This window comes from Cyprinodon variegatus, unplaced genomic scaffold, assembly GCF_000732505.1.
Source record: "Cyprinodon variegatus isolate N-32 unplaced genomic scaffold, C_variegatus-1.0 Scaffold156, whole genome shotgun sequence".
Lineage (NCBI taxonomy): Eukaryota > Metazoa > Chordata > Actinopteri > Cyprinodontiformes > Cyprinodontidae > Cyprinodon > Cyprinodon variegatus.
In genome coordinates this window covers 1,016,719-1,031,355 of record NW_015150609.1, presented here as the reverse complement: position 1 = coordinate 1,031,355, position 14,637 = coordinate 1,016,719, and the positions used below count along the sequence as shown (strand labels likewise).

General features: G+C 48.1%; 1 protein-coding gene across 4 annotated transcripts in view; it reads right to left on the bottom strand.

Moving 5' to 3' along the window:
* rtn4 (reticulon 4) overlaps positions 1–10,882 on the bottom strand; it is a 21,579-nt gene extending 10,697 nt beyond the window's left edge. For 2 of the 4 annotated variants that reach the window (XM_015377570.1, XM_015377571.1), the window contains exons 1-3: positions 10,143–10,882; positions 4,050–4,103; positions 121–1,956 (exon numbers count right to left, since the gene is read on the bottom strand). In XM_015377570.1, coding sequence (XP_015233056.1) covers positions 121–1,956; positions 4,050–4,103; positions 10,143–10,668 — 2,416 coding nt within the window. In that variant the 5' untranslated portion in view covers positions 10,669–10,882. The remainder of the gene's footprint in view (positions 1–120; positions 1,957–4,049; positions 4,104–10,142) is intronic. The other 2 variants (XM_015377572.1, XM_015377573.1) reach the window with 2 other exon arrangements.
* Between the last annotated feature and the right edge of the window lie 3,755 nt (positions 10,883–14,637).

Sequence of the window (14,637 nt, the reverse complement as noted above, 5' to 3'; positions counted from 1 at the left end):
AGAGGCTGGGAGGATGGAGAGGCTGGGAGGATGGAGAAGCTGGGAGGATGGAGGCGAACAGGGAAACCAGGAGGCGCGTGGGATGTGGGGATGGATCCATGCTGGACGGTTTTCTGTTACCTGCTCTTATGTTCAGGTTGGGCATCTTAAACACTTTGCTGGCCTTCTGGGAGGTGGGCTCCTCCGGTTTACCAGCGGGGGCCTGGCTGGGGGGGGTCTCTAGCTCAGCCTTGCTCTTCTGGGGGGAGGCCTGGGTGAGGAGGCGGTACGAGCTCTGACTTGGAGCTTCTTGTTCAGGCTCCAGAGGTGAGGCCTCCTTTGTGGGCGGAGCTACAGCCGTGGGAGGTGTGTCCTTCAGGGTGAAGCCGAGGTCATCGTCCATGGGGATCTCAGGAGGCTTAGGGGAGGAAAACTTGGATGGATCCAGAGCTTCAAGGAACTCGTCGATGACGCCTCGAGGCGGTCTCTCGATGAACTCGAACTCCTCAGAGGAGACTTCATGCTCAGACACCTCCTCGGCCAACTCTGGTTCCTCCATCTCCATCTTCAGGTCTTGCTTCTCCGTTTCTACCTGGAAGATGGCTGGGTTCTTGGCCATGGCCTCCAGGACCGGGGACAGGGAGTCTGCAGTTGGAGATTCAGAGTCGGAGTCTTCAGCGGCGGTCTTCTTGCTCTGGAAGTCGAGCGGCTCAAACCTTTCGGCCTTTTTGGGAGAGTCATTGCTTGAGAACCAGTCTTTCTGTTCAATCTGGACAGACTCCTCCTCCTTGACCTTCACCGGGGTGGTCTCCTTGGCCTCTTTGACCAGATCGAAGGCTCCAAAGCTTTTCTCATCGGCCTTTGTATCGTCTCCATGCTTGGACTCCATCTCCTCAGCCATCTCCTTCAGCAGGGACACTTTGTTGTCAAAAGCAAACGGGTTGTTATTGGACAAGTTAATGGGAGGGTTTGGAGACTCCATCATCCGGCGCTCCAGGATGGGGCTCTGTTCCTCCGGACTTCCCTCAGATGACCCTGAATCAACCTTTTCTGGGTTTAGAGGGGAAGACTTCAGGATGTCTGGAAGCGAAGGTGGCAGAACAGAGTCCTCTTCACCTTCTTCACCCTCATCTTCGTTAAGACCAGAGGAGAACTGGTTGCTTGGCTGCATGAGGGACTCACTGGCTGTCTTAGCGGTCTCCAAAGGCCTCCCTACATCTAGGATAGATGTTTGGTTCTCCTGGGGCTCTCCAAAGTGTCCAGACTGAACCAGATCTGGTGTGGGACTCTCCGACATTTTGGAAGCCCTGGTGTCAGAGTTGGACTCTCCAAAATGGGAGTATCCACTGTCGGCCAGAGGAGAATAGCCCCCAAACGGGTTATTGTTCTTCTTCACCTCATACATCAGGTCTTCATCTTCATCAGACTGGTTGCCACAAACATCAGGGTCATATCTGGAGGAGCTAATGGGCGGGGCGTCCTTGCTGAAGGAATCCATGGAGACCTTGGAGTTGTCTTGCGATGAGAGGAATGGTGAATCCCAGTGTTCTGTTGGGTTAGAGGAGGTAAGGTGAGACTCAGGAACCTTCATCTGGGGGTTGACAGGGGAGGGGCCGGTGGAGGACCTGTCTGAGCTAACCAGCTTCTCCTCAGGCGAGAATGAAACGCCGCTGTCTTCACATGGATTATGAGGGCCTGGGTCTTTCCCTAAACTCAGGTAAGGACCAGCTAAGGAATCTAGGTCTTCTTTAGTTTTACCACGACCCGGTCCACAGTCGACTTCTTCAGCCTCCCAGGACATTTCCTTGGAGAAAGTACTTGGGGGTTTGGGGGAGAAGGAGCCCAGGGGTGCAGCAGATCCTGGCGGAGGGGGCTGGTTCGGACTCTCGGTCAAAGACAGCTCTTCCAGAGAGTCGGGTGAGTGGAGAGGGGAGATAGGAGAGATGGGGGCGGGGGAGTCACCCTTCTGCCCAAGTTCTTGAGTAGAGAGGGAGGAGGGAGAACGCACACAACACATATATCAAAAACATACTCCATTCCTTACAGTGCCCACCACACCTGGGTAGAACAAGGTCAAGCAAAGGTTTCACAGAGACCCGGAGGTCCGAACCAGACAAAAGCTTCGGAACATTCGCCAACATTCCTGCTTTTCCCAGAACAGAACCAGGGGAAGGGAAGGAAACAGGGCAGTCGTATTCTGATGGATCCAGAGGAAACCAACTAGTTCTTCCTTCAGCTAATCTAGATTATCACAGATGTATTCAAAGACTATTAAAAACAGGAAGGACTCTGATCTCTGGTCGTCTGCTCTGGATCCAGACGATTCTGATTGTAAGGAGCTGGTAGGTCCAGAACCAATAAACCAGACAGGATGGTATCTGGAGCGGGGTGCTAGGTCCCTCAGGCAGTAACTGGACCGTCCAACACTGCGGTGTTACACACTGATCGCTATTTATTCACTGGATTGCTGATTGCCGGAAGAAGGGAAGTCACCAGCTGCCATCTTGGTACTCCCCACTCCCACGCAGTAAAATGCCTCCCTGTGCAGCATTTAGCTGCATAAACCAGCAGTTTTCTGTCTGCAGGAAGACGTTCCACTGGTAATTTCCCAGTCAGTGGATGAACTAAGCAATAAATCCATCTATAGCGATGGATCCTATAGTTTAGTCTGCAGACTAACATTAGTCTGCAGACTAACATTAGTCTCAGACTGACTGGAAGACATTGACTGAGTTAGCCACTGACATTGGGTCTAATGTTAGAAAATAGAAAGTAGAGGAAATAGAAAGTAATTCACTGTGAAATATTAACGTAGTAATTCTTTATTCAGTGGATGATGTCGTTTTTGGAACGTTTGGTTTATTTCTCATTTGAAAAAGTCGTGAAATATATTGCAGGTTATATTGATGAAAAAAAGCAACTCAAACATTTTTAAAGGCTAATGCACAGACAGCATAAAGTATATGGCCTCATTCATGCATATTATGCAAATGGAAAATACTATGACACTAACAGATGTAGTTGTGATTCTGTCTTGATGTAAAATTGTTAAATTCGATGTAAGATATTATAACAATAATGTAATAAATACATGTATATTACAGGTACATCATCAATTAAGCACTTTTGGCTCATCTGTATTATTCTGCAGCATCAACACATTAATGTTATTGTGATTTATTTGTATAATATGTTATATCACATGATTTATAGACTTCATTGACGTCATAATGACTCTGCAATGTGTTAAAGTTAATCTACTGATGCTATGAAACAGCCAGTCTGTGTCAAAGTGATGAATTTATCTTTATTTTAAAAGTCTTCTGTCCCTGAAAATGAGAACATCATGGTTTTTTGATCGATTGTTTACATTGAGACCGGTCTATATAGGGAGTACCAACATGGCTGCCATTTTTTTCATTTCAACCCCGTACTACCAACGGGCAATCAGCAATCCAGGGAATAGATAGAGATCAGTGGTGTGACTCTGACCTGCAGTCAGCCTGCCAACGCTGATGATGCGTTTAGGTGCGGATGGATAAATGATGATTCTCTGGTTGCCTGCAGCCGGGTGGAGACACTGAGGAACTGTCCACAGTCAGAACCTCTGGGTCCAGACATGCTCAGGCCAACTTAATAATGGATTTATAAAGTCTAACCTTTGCTTTCAAAGACTCTCTCTAAGGTGTGACCACCCAGCTCCAGCTTTCCTGTTCAGCTGTGACCACATTCTCAATGACCAACCAGCTCCCTGCACGGTGAATCAGTGCCCCCCCCCCCCATCACTCTGGTCCTGTTTCTGGGATCATCAGGGATGAAAAGCGTTTGTCTGGTCGGAACGCGGCGGTGAAAGTCTGTGCCAATAATCCATGCAGTGTCAGACCCAATGATCCGCCTCATTAAATGCTGCCGTCTGGCTGCAGTCAGGGAGGGGGGGTCAGGGGTCGTCTCCAATGCAAACCAAACAGTGCTGAAGGTCAGCAGTGAAGATGCTCTCAGTCTGCATGCAGTGGCTTTATTGGCACTCAGATGGACAAGAAGCAGAAAAGCAGTGAGGAGAAAGGACTTGCCTGTAGGGAACTGCATCAGAAGATGAGGCTGAGCTTTAGGAGGAGAAGATACATCTGTAGGAGGAGACAGGAGACAGAGAGAGGAGCAGGAGGTGAGGCAGGAGGAGGAGCAGAAAAAGATCCATGCATCAGAACAACATCTGAACAGGTTCATCAGAGATTAGCATCAGCGCGGTCAACCTTTGACCCCTTTCCAGTTTCCAGCTGAAGGAAACACGGTAATCAGTCAAAGATGGCCGATTTTACCCAACGAGGGCAGAAAGGTTGATCTTCAGGTAAAACCAGGAAAAAACAGGGAGCTTTTATTGTGAAAAGCTGCCAGGCTCTCTTCCTCTCAATCACCAGGGAAACTTCCTGCTTCCGGCTCTCAATAAATCTGACATGTTGTGCTTTTATTTTGAAAACAGGAAGTGCAGCGACAACCCTATTATCTCTGGAGGATGACCAGCAGAGACAGGATCAGCTCCTAACAAGCCGTTACCATGCCGACAATCAGCGAATCAAACGCCCCCTTTCCTGATGCTAAGCTAGACCGGTACGTCGTACAGTTACCATGACAACATGTGAGCGCCTACAGCCTGATCCGCTTCAGGCGGGTCAGAACGTCTGACCACCAGAACCAGAGTCCAAACGGTCCAATAAACAGAACCAGACCCAAGCAAGCAGCAGAGCAGGGGCGGTTCAAATGATGTCACTTCCTGTGTGCAGCGCCCCCACATGGAGAAATGCTTCATCAGCAGCTCTGCAGACAGACTGGAGGCGACCCGACCCGACCCACTGAGACTGGACAGAACCAGCCTCAGACCACTGGCACCGATGTTACATCATCCTCAGGCTGGAGCCGGGATCAGACCGCCGTTACACAACCAGCACGCCTCAACAGGTTCTGACACCAACCGGGTCGGGTCTCAGCTGCTGGGTGTGGTTCCGGTTAGACACCATCTTCTCCTGTGATGCGTGTTAATGCAGGCTGGCAGAACCAACAGAACCACAGGTTTTAACGGCGTCATTGACACGTTAGAACGGCTCATCTGGACCTGCAGAAGTTCTGATCCGATTATTTGGTTTGAAAAAAAAAAAAACAGGTCTTTGAAAAATCTGTTTCTATGCGTCAGAAGTATAAATTGGCCTTTAGGAACCAGACAGAACCCTGAGGAGTTCTGATGGACCTCAGGTCCCGGATCAGAGGCGGTTCTAATGCAGCCCAGACTAACGGATGGTTCTGTTGGGTTTATCCAGAACCTTCGGGACAGATTCACCTCTGTTTTACATCAGAACCTTCGACCCGACTGCTGGTTCAGATTAGATCTGGTTCGGACCGGTCTCAGAACCTCACCCAGGCCTCCATCAACTACTGGACCTGGTACCAGAGGAACCGGGTCTGCCCGCTGAGAATGAGCAGCAGCGGTTCTGTTAAAACTGCAGCAGAACAATGGAACTTTTGGTTCTGGTTCTGGTAATTCTGTCATTAAGGTCCGGTTCTGATGGCCCAAATTCTGCCTGATGATGAAAACCTGCTTCAGATCAGGACGAAGGCCCAGAACCCTCCTCCTCCTCCTCCTCCTCAGGGCGGTTTGGATCAGAGCCATCGGCTCAGAATCGGATTAGCGGCTCGACCAGCTGCTGTCTGCAGCACTCAGACAGAACCGGGATCACTGGGTCGACCCGATAGAGAGGAACACAGGCAGATGGGTCAGAACCTGACCCGGTTCTGAACCAGAACTTCAAAGTTTCTACCGCCTCCTTACAGAACAGGGACTTCCTGATCAGTTCTGAGATGATCCAAAGGTTCTGTTCGGACCGGCTGAGGTTCTGTTTGGACCGGCTGGCCGTCTGAGGGTTTCAGTCTGTTTATTATGGATCGATTATAGATTACAGATAATTAGAAACCGGATCGACCGGTTTAAAAATGGTGGCGCTCAATCAAACATCATTTCAGAAATAATAAACATGTCATTAAATGTTTAGCAAACGTTACGCTGTAGCTACCAGATCTGCTCGGGGCCCCGCCCCCTTCTTACATCATCAACACACAGCAACTCCACTCAGACAAACTCAAGTGCACCCGTTTCTTCACATTTATATCACGGTCTAACAGTTACTTTGTTCACCGGAAATAGATTTTTCAGTTTTGTCATCAATCAGGTAAAACTTTATCGGTCATTTGACGTGCTAACGCTACAGACGCTCGTGCTGCGTGATGTTATCGTTGTCAGGGCAACCACAATGTTTTACCTCATGTGGCAACGTTCAGCCAATCATGTCGCATAACGTTAAATCTGATTGCGCAGCTACCGACTGCTGATTGGTCTCCTGAAGAATGGAGACAGCTGATTGGTGGAACGAAGCGAGAGACGCCTATAAAAGATGACGACTGATCGTCATTCCTCTTCTCTTCAGGTCCCAAACAGCCACATGTTGCACCTTGATGCTCTGAAATGCTGTTTATGGTTGAAGTGAGGAGGCTTCAGGAGTGAATCGCTGTTTATGTCGCTTTATGTTTTCCTCCTGCTTATTCAGGAAGGAGAGTTTTCTTCATTTGGTTTGATCTATTTCCAGTAGGTTAGTGTTGATTCCTTTTGTCTGTTGTTTTCAGACTTGCTTCAGTCTAAAGTCTACTTTCCCTCCTCTGTAACAGAAGTGTGGAAATAAATCCTTTTGGCAATATACTGTGATTTTTGGCTGCCTGATATCCATCTTTTAGTTCCTAGTATAGATTTTTTTAAAGCAAAGCATTTTCACCTAAAACTGAGGAAAAATGGAATCCCTTTTTTTTCCACCAGTCTGGCAGATGGCGCTGTGGAGCACTTTAGCTGTAGCTAAATACCTACATATCTGTAGCTATGCAGTGATGAACATATGCAGGTTGCTTTTTTATCTATACATGACACGTGACACGTATCGTATCGTGAGCCAATACTCATCCCTCCTCCGTTAGCAGATAATGTGTGGATCTATTTTTATCAGCAGACTTCCTGCTGGAGCTCATCCTTGTGGTTTTTTGGATTTATTAAGCATTAGGATCATTAATATGTTTTCCTCTAAGACAGGTCATAACAAGGAAGGAATTAGCTTTTTATTCTTTAATCCAAAAATAATCCCAACATTTAGTGCAGGTTTAGACCACAGAGCAGCTTAATCCAGTGAATTCATTTCCATACATTCACTGGAAAAACTATTAACCTGCTCAAAAAATAAAATGATGTCCAGAAATCACATCTAAAATATTTGACTTCACAGAATCTGACTTTAATCACTTCTAATGACCAGATTATTTTATGTGGACAATAATTCTGCACTTCACCCAACTTTAAATTTTTGTTCCAAACTATTTTCTGAACATTTCAGTTGAACCAAACTAAAATATTGAAAATGAACCTAATGTAATTACTTTTAACTAAATTAACATGATAAATGTTTGTATTGACACCAGTTAACTAACTTAAATATAAACAAATTGGCAAGCGGTAGCAGTTAGCATCCGTCGCTAACATGCTAACCACAGCAGCCCTCCTACTCTTTAAAACACTAGAGGCTCCTGCTGTCAGTGACGGCGTGTTTCCAGCATTTAACTCTAAACTCCACTCTGAACCTTCAAGCAACGATTGTTTAGCTCTGGATGGAGCGCAGCTGAGCGAGCGAGGGCTTTTAGCTAGCTACCATTAGCGACTAATTGTCATAACATTATCAGTTAATGCATAAACCCTCTCAGACGTCAGCTAGCTAATATTAACTGGTTAACTAGCAGATATAATATTGATTATATGTAACTAATTTGCTACTTGTGTTTATTTATGGGCAAAATCCACCCAGGATGTAGAGACGATGAAAATGGCGAACTTGTTCGCATGCTCTGACTGCAGCGTGCAAAGCGCGACTCACATGGGACACAAAACAACCTGCAGGTCATGAATAAATATATGCATATTGAGAGAAATTAAAAACTTTGTTTTGGGTCCTTTATTCGTGTATTTAGTTCAGGTTAAATTAAACTTGATGTCTCAAAATCCAAAAAGAATGAGTTACAAAATCAATCAATTATTTTATCCAGTTTGCAGTGAGTCTGAATGAACACATGTTGAACTTTTTCTGTGTTTGAGTTGAAGTAACAACCTATGTGAGATCCATCAATAGATCAATCAATCAATCAATCAATCATCCATCCATCATCTCTGCCAGCGGACAGCAGCCATCACCGAGAATCTGAAAGCTTTGCATCAAAAACAAGCAGAGAAACACGGATGGGGAAACCGAATCTGATGCAACACCGGTGTTTGGTGAAACACTGTGCACCCAGGTCGTCATGGTGACGATCAGTACATGATATGTTGATGAAAAAAGGAAGAGTCACTTTCACCCGTCCTCTGCTGACTGGAGGTTAATACTCAGTCACATCCAGACCGTTTCAGACAGCAGATAGAAAACAATAATAGAGTGTATTTACATCTAATGTAGATAGAATTTGGTTCTGCGTATAAAATCTGTGGTGATCAATCAGTTATCTGGAACATGTTAAACGTGGACTTTAACACGGGAGAGGCGTGTGGCTCATGTGATTTAAAAACTTATAAAGAACGAATAAAGCAATAAAAAAGTAGCAGAACTTTGGCTGCAGGATGGGAAGTTTGGACAGAAAATAAAAAACGTTTAGCATGAAATGAAACTATAATCTGAGAATATCAGCAGAGCGTAGATCTCATCCCTTTATTCATCTGTTAATATGATAAAAAAAAAACTTGCAGTGTTTTTAACCTGATTTTCATCATGAAACATGCTGAATCAGCTGCTTCCGTCTCCAAGGTAACGACCCAAAATAACCGGAATCCTTTTTTTTTAATTAACATGAAGCAGGTTTAGTTAAACTGGGACCATTCCCACTAGACTGGATTAAACCCACAGGGTGTGCTTTTGTTCTGGCCTTCCAGCCCCACCCTGTCTGCATCTCCAGGAGGATCTGAGGCCTGCTCAGCTTCATCACCATCATCATAATCATCATCATCATCATCATCAACAACAACAACAATCTGACACTTCTCTAAAATAATCCAGACACTGAGCTGAAAGCTACACATCTGAGCCCAGCCAGGCCCCTGCAGCCGGACCGGGCCTGGTTCCGGTGGGGGCCTGGTTCTGGGGAGGCTGGTTCCGGGGCGCTAACGGGGTTCGGTCTGGATGGAGCTGTCAGAAGGAGCTCCATCCCTCCGCCTGCGGGGCAGGCTGAGCCGGGAGTGCGGTGCTCCGTCAGGGAGTGGACTCCCAGCGGATTCCTTTGTTGTGACTAATCTGGGCTGGGCTAACCACCGCTGCTTCCATTATCGGACACGGCCTTGTCTGCCCCAACAGCCGAAAATATGTCGATTCTATTTTAAAAAAAAACAAATTAAAAAACAGATATAAACCTGAAAACAAAGCAGAGCCCACCCAGCCCCTCCTTTATTAGGCTGACACCAGTATAGACCAGTACAGCCCCAGTATAGGGGGCTGGGAGCGGAGCGGCTATATTAGGAAAGTAGCGCAGCTCAGACACCTGATGAAGCGCTTTTAGCGCATCTCTGTTGATGAATAGCACGTTAGCTGCTGTCCGATAATAGACCTCTGCTAGGCAGGACCGCTAGCGGCGCCAGAGAAAACGGTCCAGAATGACACCGGTACCGGAGACAGAACCGGTTAAATCCACCCGGTTCTGGTCTCAGCTGCTTTTTATCGGTGAATTTAGCGGTTCGGCACCGAAACATGATCCGGTCCGAACCGAACAGGTGGGCCGCATCACCGCAGCGACCACCGAGCTACAGGCTGCTGGGAAACCAGAACCAACCAGAACCTCCGGAACCAACCAGAACCTCCAACAGTGGTTCCGATCAGCGGGAGTTCTGGTGGAATCTGGCGGGAGGTCGTCGGACCTGCTGCCGGCTCAGAGCGACTGCTCCGCGGGTGGAGCAGCATCACCGCCCGGCTGCTCACCGGCAGCAGAAAACGGTTAAAATTCGGTAAAAACCGGAGCCGCTTTCATCCAGCACCCCGGTTCCGGTGTTTCCCCGCAGCTGGGCTCCATGTGCCGGTAGCTGGGTTCTGGTTCCGCCCGCTGATACTCACATGAAGCCGGAGCGGCTGGTCCCTGTGTCACCGCGGGCTGCTCTGCTGCCTCTGCCGGGGATGGCGCTGCTTCCCGGGCTGCGGGCGCTGGGAGGGCGTCGCTCTGCGGGGCAGGGGGCTCCACCGGGGGGGACGGACCCGAACCCAGTTCCGAACTCTCCGGTTCGGCCCTGGGGGCCACGACCTCTGGCTCTTCAGGAACAAAGGAAAAGTTGGTGGAGTCTGGGACTGCTTTCTCCACCAGGGGTTCTGGTTCTGGTTCAGGTTCAGGTTCTGGTTCCGGTTCTGTGGAGGTGACGGAGGGCTCCTGCAGCCCGCTCTCCCCCTCAGCCCTGTGCCGCTGCAGGGCGTCCTGGGCCCCGCCGATCAGATCCACGATGTCATCCGAACTGAACAGGTCCCGTTTGGACTCATGGTTCTGCTGAGGTTCTGGTTCCGGTTCGGGTTCGGGTTCGGCCTGGTAGTGGTGGCCCTCGCTGAACAGAGGGGTGCTGGTAGAGACCTGCTGCTCCTCGCTGTCTGCCATGTTTCTGTCTTTTTTTTTTTAAAGTTTCTCTAAAAGTGTAAAAAGTTTCAGTTCCGGTGGTTTCCTGCTCTGGTTTCCTCCTTCAACCGAACCGGGATGAGAAAAGTTTTGGACCGGCTCTGGTTCGCCTCCCTTTGCTCTCCGAACCGAGTCCAAGTGCGCCACGCCGCAGCAGCTCCTCACTGTCGAACCCGAGCCTCAGGCGGCCACTGAGAAAGAGAACTTCCGCTGACCAATCACCTGCGGCCTGACCTCTGGCTGACATCTGCTCTGACCAATCACATCCACTGAAGTGGGCGTGGCGAAACCTGGCACCGCCCTCTTTAAACCCAGGACAAAAAATGAGGAGGAGCAGAAAGTTGAGAGATTTTGGACCCTGGTTCTAGTTTCCTGCTCCGATTGAGCAAAGAAAAGCGTCACATGTTCCAACACAGCAAAGCCTGGTTGGTTAGAAGATAATAGCCACAGTCACAGTCAGCACAGAGGTGGTGGAGTGATGCTTTGGGCCTGTTTAGCTGCTCTGAAGTCAGCAGCTCTCTCTGGGTCTCATTGCTCTGCTGGGTGAAACCCAGAGAAGCAGAAGTTTGGAAATCAGTCAGAAGGTTTCATTTAGCAGCAGCAGGACAGATTTCCTGGTTTAGCAGAGATGAGTAATCACAGAGTTCCTCAATGCTGCAGAGAAATGCTGCATTCAGGGCACCTGGGAAATAAAAAAGAAGTTTAACCTTCTTCAACCTGAGCTGTAATCAGCAACACCATCCTCTGCAGTGATCGATAAAGTTTCCTCTGATGTTCCCTCAGGGAGGAGCAGAGGAGCTGAGCTTAAGGTTCACGAGGAGGAGCAGGAGGCTGATTACAGCTCAGGTTGAAGAAGGTTAAACTTCTTTTTTATTTCCCAGGTGCCCTGAATGCAGCATTTCTCTGCAGCATTGAGGAACTCTGTGATTACTCATCTCTGCTAAACCAGGAAATCTGTCCTGCTGCTGCTTAATGAAACCTCCTGACTGATTTCCAAACTTCTGCTTCTCTGGGTTTCACCCAACAGAGCAATGAGACCCAGAGAGAGCTGCTGACTTCAGAGCAGCTAAACAGGCCCAAAGCATCACTCCACCACCTCTGTGCTGACTGTGGCTATTATCTTCTAACCAACCAGGCTTTGCTGTGTTGGAACATGTGACGCTTTTCTTTGCTCAATCGGAGCAGGAAACTAGAACCAGGGTCCAAAATCTCTCAACTTTCTGCTCCTCCTCATTTTTTGTCCTGGGTTTAAAGAGGGCGGTGCCAGGTTTCGCCACGCCCATTTCGGTGGATGTGATTGGTCAGAGCAGATGTCAGCCAGAGGTCAGGCCGCAGGTGATTGGTCAGCGGAAGTTCTCTTTCTCAGTGGCCGCCTGAGGCTCGGGTTCGACAGTGAGGAGCTGCTGCGGCGTGGCGCACTTGGACTCGGTTCGGAGAGCAAAGGGAGGCGAACCAGAGCCGGTCCAAAACTTTTCTCATCCCGGTTCGGTTGAAGGAGGAAACCAGAGCAGGAAACCACCGGAACTGAAACTTTTTACACTTTTAGAGAAACTTTAAAAAAAAAAAGACAGAAACATGGCAGACAGCGAGGAGCAGCAGGTCTCTACCAGCACCCCTCTGTTCAGCGAGGGCCACCACTACCAGGCCGAACNATCAGTGGTTCTGAACTCAGTCTCTCTGGATCAATGATCGGTTTCTCAGGTCGGATCAGAACCAGACGGCCCGTTAGAGCTGAGTCAGTCTGGAAGTGATGCAGCAGGAAACCAGTCATTCAGAGAGAACCAGGCGGGCGTCAGTTGGACAGCCTGAAACCCAGCCTGAACGGCGGCCATCTTGAAAGAAAGTTTGAGGTTAAAGCAGTTCTCTATTTTTCCATCCAGTGGTTGTTCCGTGTGTTTGCAGGCCCAGCTGCTGCAGGCCGGTTATCTTTAGTCTCTCAGCAGGGAGGATGAGGATGATGGAAGCTGCTCTGATTAGCAGCCGTTGCCTAGCAACCCGTGGTCTGTTTACAGCCTGGGAGTGGGTTGGTACCAGACTAATGAGCTGCAGAGGATCTAAAGTCCAGCTCAAATTATTTTTATGATGTTGGAGTTTCCAGCATGTTTCCTCACCTCTCTGATCACGTGACCAGGCTGGACCAATCAGGAGAGAGCAGGTGGACCAGCCGGTCCCCTGCAGGCCTGAGGGGTGAGGGCGACCTCACCCCTCAGGCCTGCAGGGTTCAGCTGCTCATGTGACTCTAACTTCCTGCTGATGTTCAGAGACCTAAAAAAGAACCAAACCCAGATCTAAACCAAACAGAACCAGAAAGACAGTTTGGTTCTGAGGTTAAATCATCTCATAAAAGGATTAGAGGAAGATTTAGTTTGATTTCTGGACTAACTGCCTGATTTATTTCCTCCATGGCTCTAAAGCTAGTGGAAAACAGGTCCAGAAGCAGAGAGGGAAGAGTCAGAACCACCTGAGCCCTGAACGGGAAACAAGTCAAACAGTCGTAAATATTTTAAGTTTTGAAGTTCAGCTTTGGACCGTTTTTATCAGAACCAGGGTCAGTCCCGGTATGAAGCATCTAAACTGGACCCGTCTGTCCTTCAGGTTCTGGTCTCTTTTACCTCCAGCAGAGGAAACTCAAAGCTGCTGCATCATGTCTGATCAGCTGCTGCTGAGTCACCTGCTATCAGCTGCGCCTCTGCTGCCTTCAGGGGAAAAATGGTGAAGAGATGTTAGATTCTCCTGATGAGTCAGAACTGAGACCAGAACCTGAACAGAACCAATTCTGGGTCAGCCAGGAACCAGCTTCTTGGGACAGACTGATGGTGATCTATGAGGCAAACTGGTTCAATGAAAAATAATAATCATATTTTAATTCAATTTAAAAATAATGACATCTTCCTCCAGTAGGGGGCAGCTCTGAGCAAGCCCAGTTTCTTGTACAACCCAGTCTCATGGGAAAATGTCTCTTGTAGGTTGTGTTGGTGAAGATTCCCAGTCATCCAGGTCAGAGTCATTCCTAAAAAGTTTAAAATCAATCCTCTGGACTTTGTTTCCAAGTTTGAAGACGTTTCTCTTCCATCCAGGAAGATTTTTCAATTCAAAATGTCAGAAATAGCGTTTAGTTCCAGGTTTTATCCAGCAGCCCAACAAAGCCTGGTTTTAGTTTCGAAAACATGCAAATAGAAACGGATGAACGGGTCCCCCCCTTTGGAATGGGGGTCGTTAGGCTTCTTTGTTAGCCTGCAATGCCCCATACCTGTCTATGTCTCTGAAAGGGGGGTCGTTAAAGGGAATTGTCATTAAATTGTTTAATTGGGACTCAGGTTTCAGTTTTCAAAAACCTACAATTCAGCAATAGAGCTGATTCCTTCCCCTATAATTGCAACGTCTTTACAGGAGAAACAGAAGACCTAAGGATCATTAAAAGGTCCAAAACAAAACCAACATCAGCCTCAAATAACATCAGAACCAGTCTAGACCCGGTCCAAATCTATGCCCTGTTTACATCTTCACTTAGCAGCTAAACCAGTTCAGAACCAAATAAAAGAGAGAGTGTAAATAGATTTCTGGATCGGAACAGTGGATCGAGTTAGAAGTGTTTCAGGGTTCTGTCCACATCCTGATCCGGTTCTGGGTCACTCAAACAGAACCGGATCAGTCCTCATTCCTGCTGCCTCCTCAGTCCCGTCTGTCTGCATTCATCAGATGTTATCAGCAGCAGACGGTCAGAGAAGAGACAGGAAGTGATGTCTTAGATGGTTAAAGCAGACTGACAGGCTCACAGAACTGAGATGAAATCCAATCCTGAACTGGTTTCAGAGGCCTAACCAGTCTCTGGGTTTCATCTGACTGGGATGAACTCATAGAACCACAATGTGACCCGTGGGTCGGTTCCGGTCCGTCTGGATCCACTGATGCCTGCATGGATCCCATCAGGATGGAACCGGCCTCCAGGTC